Source organism: Chenopodium album, chromosome 18 (assembly GCF_948465745.1).
Source record: "Chenopodium album chromosome 18, dcCheAlbu1.1, whole genome shotgun sequence".
NCBI classification, from domain to species: Eukaryota; Viridiplantae; Streptophyta; class Magnoliopsida; order Caryophyllales; family Amaranthaceae; genus Chenopodium; species Chenopodium album.
Window position 1 is genome coordinate 40349413 of NC_137851.1, and position 20513 is coordinate 40369925.

The 20513-nt window shown below is 34.8% G+C and overlaps 3 protein-coding genes across 5 annotated transcripts; 2 read left to right on the forward strand and 1 right to left on the reverse strand.

Moving 5' to 3' along the window:
* Positions 1-310: 310 nt before the first annotated feature.
* Positions 311-6550, forward strand: LOC145592407 (uncharacterized). Of its 3 annotated transcripts, none has more exons than XM_081648854.1 (13): positions 311-1111; positions 1342-1487; positions 1733-1778; positions 2433-2524; positions 2644-2854; positions 2971-3244; positions 3355-3418; positions 3510-3573; positions 3656-3707; positions 3801-3888; positions 3992-4324; positions 4400-4633; positions 5483-6550. In XM_081648854.1, exons 1-13 carry the CDS (start codon positions 1009-1011, stop codon positions 5924-5926), a joined length of 2151 nt encoding a protein of 716 aa, XP_081504980.1. In that variant the 5' UTR covers positions 311-1008; the 3' UTR covers positions 5927-6550. The 3 variants fall into 3 exon arrangements, with proteins under 3 accessions (XP_081504980.1, XP_081504982.1, XP_081504981.1); XM_081648856.1 differs by having other exon boundaries at positions 3355-3412; XM_081648855.1 differs by having other exon boundaries at positions 312-1111; positions 2647-2854.
* Positions 6551-7440: 890 nt separating this feature from the next.
* LOC145590871 (hexokinase-2, chloroplastic-like) lies at positions 7441-11028 on the reverse strand. Its single transcript, XM_081647261.1, has 9 exons — positions 10587-11028; positions 9803-9953; positions 9537-9719; positions 9365-9439; positions 9120-9275; positions 8929-9024; positions 8552-8682; positions 8068-8149; positions 7441-7948 (listed from the first exon to the last, which is right to left on the reverse strand). Exons 1-9 carry the CDS (start codon positions 10868-10870, stop codon positions 7610-7612), a joined length of 1497 nt encoding a protein of 498 aa, XP_081503387.1. The 5' UTR covers positions 10871-11028; the 3' UTR covers positions 7441-7609.
* A 4643-nt stretch (positions 11029-15671) lies between these two features.
* Positions 15672-17836, forward strand: LOC145592140 (protein FAR1-RELATED SEQUENCE 5-like). Its single transcript, XM_081648600.1, has 5 exons — positions 15672-15766; positions 15866-15942; positions 16282-16820; positions 16945-17109; positions 17612-17836. Exons 1-5 carry the CDS (start codon positions 15672-15674, stop codon positions 17834-17836), a joined length of 1101 nt encoding a protein of 366 aa, XP_081504726.1.
* Positions 17837-20513: the final 2677 nt, after the last annotated feature.

A 20513-nucleotide genomic window follows, 5' to 3' on the forward strand; every position in this document is an offset into this window, starting at 1 on the left:
AACATGACCTCAAAATTGTAATGACCGTGGTGAGCTCGAATACCTCTATGAAACACACCATTACAATATCATCACCTCAACTCCTCAATCGCCAAATGAACTAGACTTGACTGGAGCACTGGACTCTACACAAGTGGAAGGGTGTAATGAAAAGGGACAAAGGACTTAAACTATTTCAACAATACAAGTAGCAATAAATAGAGTAATAATAACGATTGTTGTTGATGTGGCTACAAAGTTTCAGTTACACGAGACACGCATTTCCCCACCCCTCCTCAGCTCCTCTAGTATGTACCATTGTATCGTCCTCATCTTTCACCAGCAAAACCCGTGTTCGTAGATCCAATACCCACCTAATCATCCAACCCGATTATCCGATTAATATTTTTTTTTGGTGTTTAGAGAGTTACAAGAGTGAGAGATAAAAATCGAAACAAAAATCTCTAAAATCAAGATGAAAACTCTAAGTCTCTAACCGTTTGAGCTAGGGCCATATTATAAGTATCCTCTCTTTTCGATTTTCCTAATTTTAGTTATGAATGACGTCTTTTCACGTCCTCTGTCAGCATTTTTCAAGAGAATAAAAAACGTTTCAACTTTCTCTCTCTTCACACACTTTCTTTCTCTTTCTCCATTTCAGCTTCTTCTTCCTCTTACCCCACATAGTTATGATTTCTGGGTTTTTCTGATTGAATTTCTATATTTCGTGAAGAACCCGATTCTCCTTAACACGAGAAACGATTTCCACTTTTTAGGAGAGAGAAAATAAAAATTACGAAATATGGAGAGAAATCTAGTATTCATTTATTGATTGATACATTTCACCAGCTAGCTAAAACATTTTTGGAAATTTCATTTTTTTTGGAATAATTGATTGGATTTGTTATTACTGGAAAAAAAAAAAAGTAAAAAAAAAATTATATTAAATCCCACCATTTTCGCCTTTTCTTCAGTACCCATTTTCAGTTTATTTTAAGAGAGAGAAAGAAGAGGAGAGAGAAAGAAGAGATGGAGAAAAATGGAGAAGAAGACGAGAGGCGTGTAATTAGTCGGCAATCTGGCCCCAACAAGAAGAAGCCTCATCATCATCATCATCTGCCTGTTGTATCTGGTACCCCACAAATTAATATTATTAAATAATTTATCTGTCATTTTCATTTTACCAAACAATTCCTTAATTTTTGTGCAGAAATAGACAATTTTGCTGTTTTTTTTTTGGATTTTTATTATGGTTAAATCTTTCATTTTATCTTCTTATATCTCTGTTTTTTGGTGCCTCTGTTTCTCCATTTTTTTTGGATAATATTTTTTTTGGGGTTAATTTTTCTGGGTGTTATGAAGGTAACGTGGAGAAGGAGAAATTGAGGAGAGAGAAAGTGAAACGATTGAGTGGTGTTGTTGAGAGAGAAATGGGTTTTGATGGTGGAGATGAACAGCTTCTTCACTCCACTACTGTCAGTTCTATCAAATTCAAGCTTCCCAGAAAGGTAATTTTAATATTATTTTGTGGATTTTGTAGATTTTTTATGATTGATATGATTCAATTTCTTCTTTAAACGATAATTGTTGATTAAATTTTCTGAGTTTTGTTGATTTGTTTAATATAATGTAATAAATAAGATGATTAGTGGTGTTTTGATTTTTTGGGTTTTGTGGATTTTGATGATTTATTTGAGTTAATGTCATTTCTGAAATATGAAATTACATATTTTCTGGGGGTTTTTTTTCCCAGATTTTCAGTGATTCCAATACCTCTGTTCCAAGGAAGCTTCGTTCAGGTATTTTGTCTTTTTATTTTTTTTTTGTGGGGTAATATTTTTGTAGAATAATTATTGAATAATTCAGGTTTTTTTTAAGGTGAAAATGAATTAATGTCTTTTTTTTAAAAGAAAAAAAATAGTTTGGAGCTATAAATTTGGTTTTTTTATTTTAAAAAAAATTAATAAAAGGAATTTTCTGGTTTTTTTGGTGATTAAATCACGGATTTCATGATTATACAATACGGAGTAGTTAAGAATTTTGGGTTTTATTGTGGGAAGATAATGTTGTGTGTGTACAGTACATGGGAAGTGGTGGGTCAATATAAAAAGATTTCTGAAAATTCTGAAATTGTACTTTAAAGCTTTAATGAATCCTTTTTCTTTCTTTTTAAATTTTTTCTGATAAACAGATTCTGTATGTTCTTCCACTTTTTTACATGCTGGAAGCTGCATTTTTCATGTTCAATGTATACCCTTTTTCTAGTTCAGTTAAAAGAAGCAATGTGTAATATAATATTCTTTCAGAAAGAACTGGGGTTTTAATATATTTTCTGAAGATATGAGTACTACGTGACAGATTATTGTATTACTTCGTATTTTGTTTATAAATTTTATGTTTAAGATGGTAAGTTGGTTTGTCTCATGTGTATAAAATTTTGCTTTGGTTGGCAGCAATTCGAAAACGTAGCTGTGAATCAGCTTCAGTGGCCATGCCAAATGCGAATAGACCGAACAATAGTCTGAAGAAACCTAAGCTATGCATGGTTTGTTCCTTAATCTTGTTAGTTTCTAATCATGTAAATGAACACTTATTTTTATACTGAAGGAGAGAGTGGTTGAAGTGACATAATTAAATGTTGCACATTTGCTAATTGCTATGTAGCAGAATGGTTGGTCAGATCATTCTTCTGGAGGGACTGTTTCGGTGGAAATCTCCAAAGATGAGGAAGAGGTGGCAGAGACATTGTTTGCTTTAGCTGGATTGATTCCTCATGATGGCGTGCATACCAATGATAAAGACGAGGAGTGTCTTGATGGAAAAATGACAGGCTTGTCGAAGAGACAAAACAATGATGCTATGCCTTCATCAGAAGGTTTTTTTTTTTGTTTTTTTTTTTTATAACCTCCAGTAACTAATCTTGCATTTTCTGGATGATTTATGCATGGTTATTATTTGTAATTTGACGTAAAGAACCTTTCATCTTATTAGATCCAATGGTCCTGACAGAGGAACCCAAAACAGCTAATCCTGCACCAACCACAAATGGCCCACCAAGGGACTCTTTGAAAAAGAGAACTGTGAATGAATCTACTCCTCTTGCTTGGTCTAAACTGTCTGAAGGAAGACAGATGAATCCGAATTTGAAGGTTTCTGTCCCACCAGCATATTTTCAGATCCCTCCGCTGCTTAGGGCCTGTGATGACAGACGAATAGCACATTCTACCCCCTTTTATTCTTCAACTGAACAAAACCTAGAGAGCAGGTGAGTATTGGACTGTGAAGCTCCTTAAAGTTTGTTCTTGCACAGATATTCATACTTGTGTGTTTTCTTTCTTGTTTTTCGGTTTTAAGACCTTTTTATTCTATATACAGGTTAAATGAGACCAATGGAGAGAAATTTCAATTTCCTAAGAGAGAATCCCACATTAATGTAGGAGTAAGCTTCATTTGTTGACCTATTGATTGTGATTGACTGGTTTTTTCTTTCTATTTTGTTATTCAATGAAATTGATCATTGTGCATTTCAGGCGGTAGACTTAGCTGCTAGTCAAGATAGAGAGAATGCTACCTCATCAAATTGTGGAGCTAATGGTACCACCATTATCATTTTCATCTCTATATTTTTTAATCTTAAATTATGTATTACTCTGTAATATTTTGATTCTTTATCCAGCATTGACTTTAAGACCTTCACATGGACTTGGAGTTGATGGACTTCTTTCAAAGTAATCTTCTTTCTCTTTTAGATTTTGGACATGATAATGATTTACAATTTGACCTTTTCAATGGTCTAATGAAATTTCTCTTACAAATTACAGGTCAGCTACTACAATATTTCCATCTTGGCCTGATAAAGCTTCCTCATCCAAAATTGTTTCCTGCAAAGATACTCCATCAGCTGGAAAGGTGAATTGGAGATGACCTTTTATATTTCAAATTATCCCCTATTTGACAGCTAAATCTTCAATGCCATTTTCTAGATTTCTGACTATTTACCCGTTGAAACCAGGTACCCTACTCGATAAATGGTGGAAGAAAGACGTGGAGAAGATGTGTTGCACATGTATACATTAGCCACCTGATCCAGGTACTGCAATCCTCAGAAAGAAGTGATACTCATCCTTTAGATACCAGCCAGCTGAGACCATCACAATGTCAATCTACTGGACATGCTTCTGGCAACTGGGATGATCTAAGTACAACTTTTATCGCTGGCCACATGTTTGGCTCTGCTGCTGACAAGAATTGTGAAACTGCAAATGATGTCTCTGTACTCCCCAAAAAGTGTCAGGTTGAAGATCAGGGGCGTTCACTCTCTGGAAAGTGTAACTCAAAGGAGGAGGTACATGGTGTTCTTGTCATTGTTGTTGCTGTAGTTAATCTTATATTGATCTGATACATTTTTTGATGTTGGCAGAGCTATAGTTTCCTGTCTCTGTCAACTGGAGCTGGCACAGAAGTAAACAAAGGTGGAAGTGTAAATAGGTTGGGTATTACTATGGATGCTAAAGATCATGTACTTCAACTACCCTCAGTTGCACAGCATAATACCTACGTGCCTTGCTCTATGCCTCAAAATAGTTTCCCCCCGATGCGTTACGGGGAACATGCAGCAGCAGTATCAGCTGCACCACCATCTATGCCACCTCAGGTATCTTCTAATTTCATGTCTTTCCTCTGTAGGCCTCTACCTCTTTCATTTTGCATGTACCGTTTTACATTTTAACTGTTACTTTAATCTAAAGTTTTAATAGAATGACATGATTAATGCCTGGGGAAGCTACACAGAATTCCTTAATACAAAGTGCACCGGCTATGAGCTTTTCCTCCAATACATATCCCTGTATAAATTATTAACTTATTTCCAGATAAAAGGGAAAAACTATAATTTGTATGTTCTCATGAATTTAGTACTGCCAATAATAAAATTGTTCATTCTTTCTGTTCCATTTATGTGCCTGTCATTTACAGCTCATTGTGTCATCTGCTGCTCATTTGGTAGGAAATTATAAATAGTGGTAATATGAGTGAATTTTACTATTTAGTGTAATTTGATGAGCTAAGCAATATCTTCATGAGTAAAATTTGTCCGTCACCACCCAATACTATCTCTAAATGGTGATGGACGAGAATGAAAATTTGTGAAGGAAAAGAGATAATTTTGGGTGAACTATCATTACCATGGGAATGGACATTGATTTCTCATAAAATCTATGTACTTTTCATACTCATAACCACCATTTATTAGTACTTACCAAAAGGCTGTTAGGGATCTGCATCCTAATTGATGGTTGCTTTTTCTAAATTTAGAGTTTTAACTTTTCAATTCATAAATGGCGCTTCCTTTCTATATTTGTATGCTGGCAATAGTTTGAGACTGGTTTTGGTGTTTAGGATTACTTGAGTCTGTCTTATGTTGTACTTGTATTGTTTAGTATGTAATCTTCCATATGTTGATTTACTATCTGAAACTCTTGGTGAAACCATGTGTATATTACAGGTTCACATACAAGTACCTTCATATTACAGCAATCATTGTGGGCCTGTTCCTTTGGGCACAGCAAGATCAACACAACTGTCGCATCCTAAACAGCAGCAGCAGATTTGGACAGCCCAACTATCAGCACAGTTCAGTCCTAGTCCTCTCCTTTCATCCCATATTGCAAATTGGCAAAATAGTGCACGGGATCCACACACTATGACTCCCATGCAAGCGCACCTACCAGCTTCTAGACCAACTTTAGAAACTATTGGTTCCAAGTATCTTCAAATCCCTCAACAGCCACAGCAGCCATACTTAGGGCTCAGTCCATCCTTGCCAATGTCCAATGTAAAGATTCAAAACAGTCAACTCCCTTCTATATGTGAAGATAAAGGAGGCCGATTTCATTCTGATGGCGTGCTGCCATTGCAACTACTTTGCAATGAGCGACTCTTGAGTTGAGAGGATAGCTAACAGAAGAACAATTGGATGATGCTGGGTGGCATTAGATAAAAGTACGTTAAGAGTTCACAGGGATTGTGAGCTGTTTATGGGTGATAACATTTAGAAAGCTAGACAAAGCTAAGGATATATAAACTAGTGGGTAGCTTGGTTTGTTAAAATGCATTAGAGCCGTCATGAAAGCAGGAAGCCACGGTTTGGGTTTTCTTTTGCACTTTTTCAGATTGTATGTGGGACCTATACCACAAACATAGTAAATAACAGGTAGCTTCATTTTGGATGTTAGTTGATCATATGTAAGTCATACTGGCTGCTGCAGGATAGCAGATTTCAAGGTGGTAAAACCTAGAAGGGCAGTTCGAATGCTAGTCCTGCCGTGATGCTTCTTCTCAGATGTTGTAGGACCTCTTTGAGGACGAGTACTGCATACGCTTCATTCTGTTACCTATCAGTATGTTATACTGAATCAGCAGTGATCAGTACTTGCAATTTTGGTTATTGGTGGAAAAGTAAAAGGTGAAGTAGCTAATTGTTCAAAACTTTAGATTTTTCATGAGCTGACATTATTCAAGTGTAAAAATATTTTTTTCATCAAAGATCATGATTCTATAGAAGTTCTTCTAAGCAATAGTAGACTTTTCTGTGCTAAATTAACGCACTGTGTTTTGCATTTCATATTTTCCATTGAGATATCGTTACTTAAATTTTTATACTGGTAATACTAGAAAGAAACAGCAGAACACATTGGTAAAGCTAGTTTGCCTTCTCAAAGAATTTTTTTTTATCAGCCCTACACACGACACTTGACATTCGCACCATTACCTGATGATCTTCTGGCAGGTCGGAAAGTGAAGTGTTAGAATTTTTTTGTTTTGGAAGGGTAGGGGGTGGGGGTTTGTATATTTAAGGCTGGCAATCCCTGACCCAACCCGAAATTATTGAGAGAAACCCGAACCCGAATTCAACCCGATTTGACCCAAATTTCATATTTTGTAGTAATATTAAGTTTTACAATATTTTTGATAGTTTTTAACCGTAATCTGAAATCGACCCGAACCTGATGTGCTGACCCGAATTGCCACCCCTTGTATTGTTTTTAGGGGGGGGGGGGGTGAGGAATGATCGGTCAGACTATCTTTTGCTCTCTGCTGAACCAAGAAAAAGCTGCACACAGTAAATATATGAAAGATTTCACTACTCTAATTCAAGGCTTAATCCTTGTGTGTGCGCTATGTTGTGAGTTAAATTCATGGAGAGATCAGAATTCAGAAATTAGGAGTCACTGCTAAGTTACTTCTCTAAGAATGGTATTCTATACCTTCGATCAGGTGCACATGCATACAATTTGCAATGTCTGTCTGCTGTCAGTTGACATATTATATACGAATACGATACTTGATTGATGAGTGAATGAACAATGCACCCAGTGCTTGAGCTTGCACTTTTGCTCAAGATAACTAAGCATTTCAGAATCAAAAGTCACATTCTAAATCCAGAAATCTTTTATAAATACAAATAGTTTCACTATAAATGACTACAATTACATGAAGAAGCTAGTGCAAAAAATGCCGCACTCTCAATCTGGATCTCTGCTACAGATTACAATAGAATTGAGAAAGAAACAGAAAGGAGGTGAGGATAAACATCTAGGAATCTTGGTGATCAAGATGCAAAATTTTTGAATCAGAAATCATGCTTATACTTAGAGTTTGCAGCAGCCAACAGAGCTGCTCCAATTCCAGAACCATCCTTTGAGTGTTCAATTACTATTTTCTCTGACAATGCTGGTCCTAAAAGTTCAGTAACTGCATCCTGAAGATAACTTCTATATTGAGGGTAGTTTTCATACAAGCCTCCATCCATTGCCACAACAGTTCGCTTCCCAAAAATGACACCTTTCATGTTGTGCTCCATTTTCTGGAGAATCCCCACAATTCCTGCACCAGCTAATCGCCCCCCTCTCTTTGCTATTGTGTCACAAACCTCGAGAACTATTTGCCTTGCTCTTACATTTGATTCAATCTGGTGAATCTCAAAGAAGAAAATTAAGCTATGACATTCTCAAAAAAAATTCAGAATACTAGATACCTTAATCTGTAAAGGCTAAATTCTAAAACCATATTGATTTTGCTAAGACTTACCCCTGCCTCATTGAAGAGAATTGAGCCAACTGCATCCAAGTCGTTTGATGTGTCCTGCTGCATAGCGCATATATGCGGGGTTCTGCAGGGGCCAATTACAGTATTAAGATGGTAATTAGGCAGTTCTTCCTGCCATGATTCTAGTGCAATCAAGATGAGGCACATATCATGTTAACAAAACATGAATGTGTGCCTGTGTGGTACTAAATAAGCATTTCAGTACCAAGCACCAAGTAATTGCTTATTGGGACTCTAATTCTAGAAAATAAAAATGGACCATCTAGGAGTGTAAATTTTCAAGGAATCTACTAGAAGTCTGGATCAATCAAAATTTTAGAATTCAATAACAAGATTATGGAGAATACATGAAAATGAATACTAACTAATACGAGTGCCAAATGACTACTGCTTGATTGCCTGATGATAACGGTTTAACACAATGCACAAAACTACCCAAAAAAAATTAAAAAAATAGTCACATTACCTGAGTGCAAAAGGGCTTTGCAGTTTTTCTGGGATGCTGTTGCCAAACAGAGATTCTGCTTCAGCCATTTTCAATACCACTCTCCTCACAATCTCACCAAGGTACATGCCTGATATTGTTTTCTCAAATATCTGTATCAACAGCATACATGGGTTAACAAGAAACAATAGAATAAAAGACCTATGTTCTGATGCTAGTACATGGTCTTGTGGGCAGGATTGTGTCGTACAACCTCAATCCTTACTTGGGGCACTTCGGGGGTGGGGATCTCCACACCCCCTGCTAACCTGGGATGGGTTGTGCAAAGTTCCGGCCTGTTAGGCCAGCTCCTCTTTACCTACCATTAAAAAAAAAAAAAGAAAAAAAAATATAGATACCTGTTCACCAGGATTGATGCTCTCAGCATCCATTCCCCTATCAAATTCAGTCAAGGGAAGTCCAGTTGAAAATGCTCCCCATTCAGTGTTAATTATCTAATATAGATATGACAGAATGAAAAAACTTCAGTACATTATCCCAATAATAAAAATAAGGTTAGAAATCTTTGATTAAAGAGATTCTGGCATACTGTTGTTCCTGACTGAGATTTTTTGTCAGGCGACTTTGGAATGGCATCAGTCCTCTCCACATAACAAGCATTTGTTCCCGTTCCCAAGATTACAGCAACCATGACATCGTTGTCCCAGTATTTTGCGCCCGCTAAAGTTCCAACTGTATCATTAACCTAACTTGTTCCATCAGTGGCTAGAACGAATGCTATTTCCTAAAGTTTTGTTAAAGTATTAAAGTTTTTGAAAAACATTCGACACATACCAGAGCCGAGACTTGCATTGCTAGCCCTTGCCTCTTCATAGCTTCGTTTAAACAGGCTACTACATCTTTTCCTGCCTACACAGATTTCAAACACAATCCTATTAATTTCAAAGTTATAATACATAAAGCATCCAAATAAACTTGAGGAACAAAGAGTTAAGAAAGCACGAACCGTTCCTGAAACTGCAAAGCCTTTTGTCCACTTGATTAGAATACCCGAGTCTATAGATGTTTGTTTTACTGGAAAAGAAAAAGTGAATCCAAGTTCTCTATTTCTTCCTTGTGAGAGTTGGAATTCTCCACTCTCTTTCTCAGCAAATTTTGCCAAACCAGAAGCAATGAAATCAAAGAGTTCCTGCAGACAAGCTCTAATAAACATCCTCAGGGTGCTAAGCAAGGGAAATAATTAATAGAATACTACTAATTGATTCAACAAACCTCAGAGGTACCGGACATTAATTCCTGTGGTATTGAGACTTGCTCGGCCTCAGTAGCGATGACACGTTGATCCATTCCACCTAATTGAACTCTCAATACTCGGAAATTCGTTCCACCAAGGTCTAATGCATAGAACAATCCTTTCTCATTCCTTTCACCATCACAATTGTCACAAAATATCACAATCTTATTATTGTGCAACTCCAAAAATCACATTCAACTACTATGAAACTTCAGCTGAATGTATAGCATGCTGATATATACTTGTATAAAAATCAATCCTTTTCACAATATCCAAAGCATGGGGCCAAAAACAAACCTTAATCCCAAAATTCAAATTTAATACAACAGACAAATAAAAATTAGTAGCTTTGAATTGACAATAACACATATGAAAACTCCCACATTGAAGAGTGTATTCTTTAAATCTATGTTTACTGTTTTTTGTTCTTATGTTCACTTTAGATAGTGAGGTACGTTCGTTTAATGTTGATTGAACTGTTGTTTTAAAACGAGTGTACCGTGCACCAGGGTATATAGACACTGGTATATAGACACTGTTTTAAATCCGTGCACCAGGGTATATAGACACTGTTTTAAATACAAGTATCATGACTCACACTTACAGTCTAAGCTAACTTAAATTGTCTTCTTCATAATGCATTAACTCAATTCAAACATTAATTCTCAAAATTAAAGCACACATCAATGATCAATTGTAAGGAAAAATAGAAATATTTTCTAAAAAAAAAAAAAAAAAAGAAAAAAGAAAAAAGAATAATACCCAGTAGGGAGAGCATCAACATAGCTAAGAATCATCTTGAGATCACTTCCACCATCAACGGCAAGTCCAGCTCTCATATCATTAGCCATTGAATCAGCCACGTGGCGCAAAATAGGGAGTGGTGTAGCACACTCCTTTTGCAATTTAGTCAAGACATGATTAACCATGTCGACTCCGGGGGATCGGATGGCCGTCATCCTTGGGCGGAAGGAAGAGGGCCTGATCCTTGATATTGGAAAACATAGTGATCCAATGGCCACTGCGGATGCTGCTGGCATTGACATAACAACCTAACCTGGCACCAAAGTGTAGGAGATGGTGGTGGTGGTGGGAGAGAGAGAAAGGGAGGAGAGAAATTGGGTTGGAAATAATGTGAGAATGAAGTGGTGGGTCGGAGAGATCCAAGGTGGTTGTTAGACTTACAGTTAAAACTTTATTTGTTCTACTGTGGGAACTTTCAGCACTTTGGTTTACACCAGGATTCTATTATTCTAATTTCTACCATTAACAATTTACTTGGATTCTATTATACTAATTTCTATCATTTTATTATGGAATAATAAGATAAAAAAAATAATAATAATAATGCAGTTCTTAGGGCTGTATATAAGTAGCTAAAAATGAAAAGAATTGACAATAATAAACATTTATTACATCGATTTACTCATAAATTGTCGATAAATTCATAACTTAATACTAAAAAAGGAAGTATATTAAATGCTTAGACTGCATATAGCATTACCCTTCTGTTATTCTAATTTCTATCATTAACAATCCGTCAAAAAAAAAAAAAAAAATTCTATCATTAATGCCCTGTTCACTTCACCTAATTTGTGCTGAAAATTATTTTTACTAAATTGAAATTATTTTTATCGAACTTAAATAATTTTTACTGAATTGAAATTAATTTTACTGAATTGAAATTATTTTTGCTGAACTGAAATTGTTTTACTGATGTTTTATTATATTTCTACTTTAAGTTTACTGATTTTTACTGAACTGAAATTATTTTTACTGAATATAATTTGTTTATTGTGAAGTGAACAAGGCCTAACAAGTAACAAGTACTACAATTTTATTTATTTTTTAGGGAAATTTGTTGACCACCTTATATATATATATATATATATATATATATATATATATATATATATATATATATATATATATATATATATATATATATATGTTCTAATTTTTTTTCTGCTTATGTTTAAAACTTTTTCCTATGTTCTAAATTTTTTTCTGCTTATGTTCTAAAGTTTTTTCTATGTTCTAATTTTTTTTTTTATTTTTTTAGCTTATGTCCTAAATTTGGTCCTATGTTCTAAATTATTTTTTCAACGTATGTTCTAGATTTTTTCCTATGTTCTAAATTATTTTTTCAGCTTATGTTATAAATTTTTTCCCGTGCTATAAATTATTTTTTCAACTTATGTTCTAAATTTTTCTGATGCTCTAAATTTTGTTTGCTTATGTTCTAAATTTTTGCTATCTTCTAAATTTTTTCTACTTATGTTCTCAATTTTTTCAGCTTATGTTCTAAATTTTTTATCTATATTCTAGATTTTTTTTTCTATGTTCTAAATATAAACACCTCAAAATTACAGAAATGCCATTACTAAAGGATTATTTTAGATGGTTAGATCAAAACTAATAAAGGGCTGAGATTGGTTCTCAATAGACTGATCTTAGTCCTTTGACTCACGGGATTCACCACAGAGCCCAATTGCTAATCTTTCTCCATCCAACCTGACGGCTGGAACTGCCGCCCCCCTATACTCTAACAAGTAAGTAAGTAAAAACTACCTTACTCTCTTGAGTAAGCAAGTAAACTACCTTTAAGAAATTCCTATTATTGATTTCACGAGATAAAGCACTTTACAAGTCTATCAAGGAGCGACTGATCGAAAGCAATGGGATCTGAGACTGGATGGAGGAGCTGTGCCAATTCGATCAAGTAATTGAAGTGATAGTATTAGTTTAGACTCCAAGGCCTTTACGAGTGGAACCTTCTCACTCATAATTTTGGACTTAGTCTTTGACTCAGGATCTTTTTGCTTTCTTTCTTCGAGAGTGAAGACGTGCCCTGGGTCGAGTGATAGAAGGATCTCCCTTGCATTTCGGTGAGACCCCGACCATAAAAGACTTGAACACTGACATTGCAAATCAATGGAAGGTTAGTCACCCCCCTGAGATTTTCTACCGATTGAGTTCTTATATAGAGGAGGATTCTCACATGAGCCTTCCTCTCTCTCTCTTTATATATATATATATATATATATATATATATATATATATATATATATATATATATATATATATATATGTATGTAAAACAAAGTTATAATGAGAACCAAGGCTATAATAAGAACTAGGAACTAATCTAGGCCCTTAAATCATGTTAATCGGACGGTCAACATACTTCTTGTGTCATTAATGACATTTTTGTAATATTTTAACTTTACAAAGTGATTTCCAGTTTCATTTCTAAAAGGTGAAACTGGAAATCACTTTAATTACAGAAATGCCATTAATGAATGCGAGTGAGGTGTGAGCCGTCGGATGTAGCGTGATTAAAGGCTGAGATTGGTTCCTAATTCCTATTATTCACCTTTGTTCTCACATGATCCCAATTAGGAACTCATCAGGATCGTTGATCGCGCTTAATCTAACGACCGAGATTCCGAGGAAGTCTTGGACGAAATTGGAGAGGGTCCAATTGGACTAGCGCAACAATATAATAATAATATCTCCAATTAAAAATAAAGGCAAACAGAAAAAAAAAAAAACTTCCGTTCGGTTGCAAAAACGGGAACGGGGAATGATTTTGGGGGGAAATTTTCCGCCAAAATGGTGCTGATTGATGCTGAGGTCACTGCTTTTTCAAATTGAAAGAAAAGGAAGTGAGAGAAAGCTAAAGTTTCCATCTTTCAACAAAAACTTCAAGAAAAAAAACAAAGAACGTTGAAGAAGAAACTCAACTAAGTTAAGTTCGAAAACAGCAAACAAAATCTAGTAAACACACTTTAATTTGTAGTAGTATTTATTATTTAATTAGTGTTTTTGTTGATTTCAATTTAATTTATTAATGTATTAAACTGAATTTCTAAGGTTTCTGAATTGGATTTTCGGGAATTCTTTACTAAACTCAACAAAGATCAACAATTTCAGGTACTATACTTTAATATTAATTAGTGTTTTTGTTATTTTATAGGCTTTCTGTTAGGAATTTTTATCGTAATGTGAAATTTATAATTAGGAGTAACATACTAAGTTGATTGTGTGTTGTATTGAAGGTTGTTAATTAATATAAAATTTCTAGGGTTTTGAGATAATATTATGTTAATAAGTTCTAGGTTTCAATTTCTAGGGTTTGTAGATCATATCATATTAATAATTTTAGTGTTATTTCTAGGGTTTCAGAATCTGCAACTTATTTGTTTGTGTTTGGTTTTGGAATTGACATTGCAATTGTTTCTAGTTTGAACCTTGAAAATCTAAACTTATTTGTTTCGTTTTTGGAATAGTTCATGTGACTAGTTATTAGTTACTTGTATGTGTTTGGGTTTGGCTTACAACTTATTTGTATTAGTTGTGTGTTAGTAGCTTATTTGTCACTAGCTATTAGCTTATTTGTTTTGGGATTATAATATATACATATGTCACTAACTTTAGCTAATGAGGAATGAGTAGCATTCTTGTCCTTGCTCTTTGCCATTGTTACAAGAATTTTACAGTAAACAAACCTACACATACCAACAATAATATAATGTTGATGTCATACAACGTAGAAAGTTTATTTTGTCAATTTAAGCTAAAAGGGAGAACAACGCATAAAAGTATCAATGTGCTTATATATTGTTTGAATTTTGAATTGTGGTCAACATACTTGTTATTTCATTACACAAAACATGCTTGAATTGAATGTGCTTGTTATTTCAATCACATTTGATATTAGGTACTCCTACTTATCCAAATAGAATATCATAAAACTTTCTATGTGCTTATAAAAAATTCATGTACATCTGTTTTTAGGATAATGGGGGGTGGTAGTACGAGTGGTGGGATTTTTGACCACGATGATGTTGTTCACTTGGACTCTGACTGTGAGGTTACGCCCCAAGGCAACAAAGAGGTACCAGATTCAACCTATTGTGATGGAACACAGAGTATGAGGTGCTATGATGCCATCCTTTCTAATGGGGTTGTTCCTCCGCCCTTTGTGGGAATGAAATTTGCTAGTTAGGGAGATGTTGATGCTTATTTCAAGAATTATGGAAGGCAACAAGGTTTTGGGATTCTTCGTGCATCTGTTTCTTACACCCAGAAGAAAGATGTTGCGTCTAATCAGCTAAGAGGGTACATGTGGAAGTATGTGAATGTTATGGAAGCACTACTTATAGGCGTTGCATTAATGGGAAAAGGGTGGTTGCTGAACGAGAAGGGCCTTCGAGGCGTAAGTCAAAGAAATGTGACTGCCTTGTGTATATATACTGCTGCAAAAACAAATCTGGTGACGGGGTAGTCAAGGGGTTGGAATTACAACACAAGAATCATGTCCCTACACCTCGAAAGTATCGGTACATTGCTATGTATAGACAGCACGACATCAATGCTGTTGTGAGGAGAAAGCTCTTCACTGATGTTGCTGCTGGGTCTAAGGTCACCCAAGTCTTCAACTCACTAGCCAGTGAGAGGAATGAGGTTGAAAATGTGACCTTTACCAAGAAAGATTTGAGGAATATTATCTCCCGGGAAAGAAGTGAGAAGATGAAGAATTGTGGCTGGAATGCGTTGTTTGATTACTTCAACACCATGAGTGCTGATAATCAGAACTTCTAGACAAATTCAATCAATTGTCCGATGTTATGTGGGTTGACGCAAGAAGTAGGGCTGCCTATGAGGAGTTTGGGGACGTGATTGTGTTTGGCTCTACATACTTAACAAACAAGTACGACTTGCCTTTTGCAAAACTTTGTCGGTGTTAACCACCATGGACAATCTATTCTGCTAGGATGTGCCTTTCTTTCCCATGAGAATACCGAAACATTTGAGTGGTTATTCAGAACTTGGTTAGCGTGTATGTCTAACAAGAAACCCTTAGCTATATTAACTGACCAAGATGCTGCAATGAGGAAAGCTCTCAGCAATGTTATGCCTCCAACACGTCACCGCTGGTGCTTATGACACATACTTACCAAGTTCAGCCAGAAACTTGGTAAGTATGAGACTTATGAATTGTTTAAGGTGGAACTTCACAATGTCATTTATGACAGCCTCACTGCCGATGAGTTTGAGGAGTGGGCTGTTGTCATTACAAAATATAAGCTCGAGGATGATCTGTTGCTGGCAGGTTAGTATGTTTAATGTTTTACCAGTCTTATATATAAATGTCTTCTATTTTTAGTGACATAGGTTAGTTTATTATATGAATTCATGGCTGTTGTTACATTTGGTAGTTATCTGAGTTTGAAAAAAAATTGTGTATTAAATCATGAATTTTGTAATTATATAGAAATAATCTTTATAATAATAACTTTGTACAATTCTTTGGTGTTTGATTTTGGTTTGGATGCTTATCATGTTAATATTCATAGATTTTATCGCAATTTTGTCAATTACTGTCCATTGTGTTACAAGGTCTCAATTGAGCGTAATTAGGTTTGTGTATTTGCTCACCTGTCTTCAATAGGTTTGTACGCCGAGAGGAAAATGTGGATTCCGGCCTACATGAGATACATATTTTCGGCAGCAATGAAGACTACTCACCGTGTTGAGAGCATTAACTCTTTCTTTGATGGCTTCCTCGACAAGCATACACGGTTGTACGAGTTTGGGTCGAAGTACATAATAGTAATGGAATCAAGAGCAAATGATGAGCAACAAGCTGATGCTGCTAATTGGCAGTTTTGTCGACCACTTCTCACTGGTTTTATGGCCAAATGGTTTTTCAGAAAAATATACACAGATTCAAAGTTTTTGGAGGTCCAAGAAGAATGCAATAGGGTGCTGTACTTGACCCCTTTGCAAAAGGTATTCGATTCTGATGCTGACACTATTACCCACACTATTGAGGACAGAGTGTGGGTCTTGTGCAAGGAAAATCGAAAAGAATTCCCGAATCAATATACGAGGATATATCATGTTACAATACATGCAAAAAACAGTGAAGCTTTCTGCAGCTGCAAGCATTTTGAAACTCATGGCATTGTATGCCGTCATATCATTAAGGTATTCTTATGTATGTGCTTATCATTTTTTGTATTGGTCATCATGCTTGTTATTTAAATTACATATGCCTAATTCATATGCTGTTAGACTTAAAACTAATGATTGTTCACTTGATAAAATCAAGGTTTTGGACATGCATAAGGTAACTTCCGTCCCTGAAATGTTTGTCTTACGTCGCTGGTGTAAGGATGTTTTCAGTAAGCACACTAGGGTAAAGGTTACTTATAATGATCCTTTGAAGACGGTAGAGGCGAAAAGGTTTGATGAAATGATGGTAGCTTTTGAGCCCGTATGCGTTAAGGCATCTGTAGTGGCTAATTGTGTCCCTATATTTATCGACACACTTCGTCAGTTGGACATCAATGTGGATGCCATAGTCAACGCAACAGGCTTATTTGGAGTCACACTAACAAAGAAAACTCCACCCAAATTAATAAAAAAATCTCCTGCTTCCTCTACAAGAAAACTCCAAAGTCTATGAACACAAAGGGAAAAGGGACTGTCAAAGATAAAGAGAATCAGTGCACTTTGAATGTTTCTTCGTCCTGTTTTGAGATTGGTTCGCCATCTACAGATTTGTTAGTCAATGACTCCGTTTCTCGCAAAAAGCCTCATATAACTCCAAGTTGCAGGCATCGGTCATGTGTAGAGAGGCCTAAAAAGCGAACTCCAAAGAGGAGCAAGTCCAACAAAAATAAAGCACTACACCCTTTGGAAACTTGTAACAATAAGAAGTTCAGGTTTAACTTATTGTTTATAATTTCAATTACTAATGGTTTTATTATGTACAGGCGAACTCTGATGAAGTGCCTCGCTTGTCAGCTGGTGGCATTGAGATGCTGACTGAAAATGGTTCAGTTGGGCACTTCACTAGCACAGTGGAAGAAGACTCCGATGGTTTTGTGATGTGTGCAGATGATGATGGAGGTGTTCTCGGAATGGATGTTGATGATGGAGGTGTTGTTGGACTTGATGATGATGATCTTCTCACCCAACATGATCTGGTTTGGGTATAAACTACAATATGTGTAATTTTTTGGATGTTAAAGGATAGATGAAAAGTAGGGGACAGTAATTTTTTGGAGCATTTCTAGGGCAGTCATTATTTAGACCTTGCCCCTTGATGAGGTTTATTATTTTGGAGGAGTTTAACAACTGTGCAACTGACAGTGAAGAAGGATGTATATCTAATCCCCTCCCCTAATTCTTTTGAACATTGTTAAGAGGGTTGTATTTCAAAACACCCCCCTAATCCTTTTGAACATTGTTAGGTGGAATGTGTATCTAATTCCCTACACCTAATTGTTTAGAGCATTGAAGTACTTGTAATGGTCTTAATTGTCAACATTTGTGCGCCTTTTGAACAACTACTATGCTTAATGTTTTTAATTTGGTTGGACAATATGATTACGTCTTTGATAATCACGGTGCTTTATATTGAAGCTAAGGGTGGGTTCAAACATGTTCAAGGTTGATGAGAAACAATATAAATTGATTTTGTCATTAATTTTTGTTAAGTAATCTATAAATTATAAAAAAATTAAAAAATCATTTAATTATAAAAACTTTTAATTATGTACATGACATAGATTGTTAATTACTTTATACGAAATAAGATTAGGAATTTAAGGGTTCTGGTGATCAAGTGTCTATAATTAAATAGTTTCAAATTACAAATCAAAGAGATCGCTCTCTTATCCCTTCATCATTTTCACAACTATGAATTTAAAATAAATGTAGTTGTAAAAAATTGAAATAATAAATCTAATCTAATTATGTTTGAAATAAGAAAATTAGATATGTGAAGCAACTTAAAGGATGACTTAATTGAATTATACATAACCAAAGTTCCCATTATAAAATCATTACATACATCTATAAGTTAATCGAAACTTTAGTTTTCCTTATTGGAATTAAAACTTATGACCTCTTCAGCACGTATATATGATAGTAATAACTTTGTGAAATGGCTTTTTAACACATATCTAACATATCACCACAGATCTGAGTATCTGACACATCTACTTTGAAAGAATTTGGGATGCGTGCCGTCAACGAAACCATATTGGTTTTATTTAATTTTGCCTTTGGTTTTATAATAACCATTTTTGGGCCTTTGATTTACTGAACTGAGTTAAACTGAACTAACATGTAGCTCAACTAAACTGATTTGCGGATCTCATTGGAGTTGAGCTGAACTTATTTGCGCTCAACTCAATTGAATTGAACTTTTTATGAGAATTGTAAACCAAGAATGAATTGAATTGAACTGGACATAACTGATTGTTTTAAGAACAACACTGAAATGAAAATATGCTCAGTAGACCAGGCACTTAATAGTTTGAAATGTCTTGTTTCAATTACCTTCCTCCACTTATTTATCATTACTTTATCATTGATCATTCAAATGTTCATTTGGTACCCCTGATAATGTTTTTAGTACCCTAAGTAATGTTATTGGTACCCTTCACATTTTTATAAGTACCTTGAGTGTGATACTTGACAAGTGATGAACAACACTAAGTTGTAACAAACCATTACCCCTGATAATGTTTTTAGTACCCTAAGTAATGTTATCGGTACCCTTCACATTTTTATAAGTATCTTGAGTGTGGTACTTGACAAGTGATGAACAACACTAGGTTGTAACAAACCATTACCAAGTCTTTATCGATCTATTCCAACTTGTAATTTGTCTTAGTTTAGATAATAAGTAGTCATGAAAGATTGTGCTAACCTAAAATCATCATTTATAAATAACTTGATGAAAATTTAATTACCATCTTCACAATAAACCTACTTCATATAAACTAAAATAACATTGTCCAACCCCTAAATTAGTGTGAAGTGTACGTAAGTATGGGTAAATTAAAGTTTATCTCTAAGATAGTGAATTCATCTCCTCTGAAAACCTAACTACATATTATCCTTTATCTTTTAAATGATAAAAGTCAAATAATTATGTGACGCAGATTTCAATGCATAAAGTTGTGATAGCCTTGAGAGGTGATAAGCTAGAATCTTCAATCTCTTAGATCAATTATGGGCTCCCTAAAGTTAAAGCATACCTTAAAAAAAAACAACAAAGATTGTAATGAAAATTGAGCAGTTTTAATTTATGAGCTGTATTTAAGGACAAATCATCATTTGGTTAGATGTTTTTGGTCACACATGGATTGGTAGAATGAGAATACGAGAAAGGAGTTATATAGAGATAATAAAATGTATGTAATTGGTCTTTGTGTATAAATCTTACTATAGAGTCGGGCACAACTATTTAATTCCCTCCACAAGACAGTATAAATGAAATCATTAGTTATGAACCTCATATAATAGGAAAATGGAAAATTGGTTTACGTAAATGTAGTTATTACATTAGTTTCCCGAATTTAATATACGAAATGAATTTTAAATATGGATAAAAGGATTTCAAGGAAACCAGTGGCGGAACCAGGATTCAAACTCGGGGTGACGGACTTGGATCTGTTCTCATTGACTGAAATGAGCTAAACTGAACTTAAAATATTAAAATGACAAAAGAACACAAAACACTTTTTAAAAAATTCTCAAAATGAAAAAAAAAATAATAATTAAAAAAAAAAAACAAAGAGTTGGGCCGGTCTTATTTAAAAACTAATTTGATCCTATTTTTACTCCTAGCTCGTCAAATAATAAAATATTGTATATTAGTCA

What these genes read in the sequence shown, in the direction of transcription:
- LOC145592140 (XM_081648600.1), top strand. Translation starts at nt 15,672, where the DNA reads ATGTCTAACAAGAAACCCTTAGCTATATTAACTGACCAAGATGCTGCA. An exon ending in GGATGATCTGTTGCTGGCAG is followed by an intron (nt 15,943 to 16,281) that starts GTTAGTATGTTT and finishes TGTCTTCAATAG; the next exon opens with GTTTGTACGCCGAGAGGAAA. An exon ending in TATGCCGTCATATCATTAAG is followed by an intron (nt 16,821 to 16,944) that starts GTATTCTTATGT and finishes GATAAAATCAAG; the next exon opens with GTTTTGGACATGCATAAGGT.
- LOC145592407 (XM_081648854.1), top strand. Translation starts at nt 1,009, where the DNA reads ATGGAGAAAAATGGAGAAGAAGACGAGAGGCGTGTAATTAGTCGGCAA. An exon ending in TCCAAGGAAGCTTCGTTCAG is followed by an intron (nt 1,779 to 2,432) that starts GTATTTTGTCTT and finishes TTTGGTTGGCAG; the next exon opens with CAATTCGAAAACGTAGCTGT. An exon ending in GAACAAAACCTAGAGAGCAG is followed by an intron (nt 3,245 to 3,354) that starts GTGAGTATTGGA and finishes TTCTATATACAG; the next exon opens with GTTAAATGAGACCAATGGAG.
- LOC145590871 (XM_081647261.1), bottom strand. Translation starts at nt 10,870, where the DNA reads ATGTCAATGCCAGCAGCATCCGCAGTGGCCATTGGATCACTATGTTTT. An exon ending in GTTGATGCTCTCCCTACTGG is followed by an intron (nt 9,954 to 10,586) that starts GTATTATTCTTT and finishes TGATGGTGAAAG; the next exon opens with GAATGAGAAAGGATTGTTCT. An exon ending in AATCTCAGTCAGGAACAACA is followed by an intron (nt 9,025 to 9,119) that starts GTATGCCAGAAT and finishes TATCTATATTAG; the next exon opens with ATAATTAACACTGAATGGGG.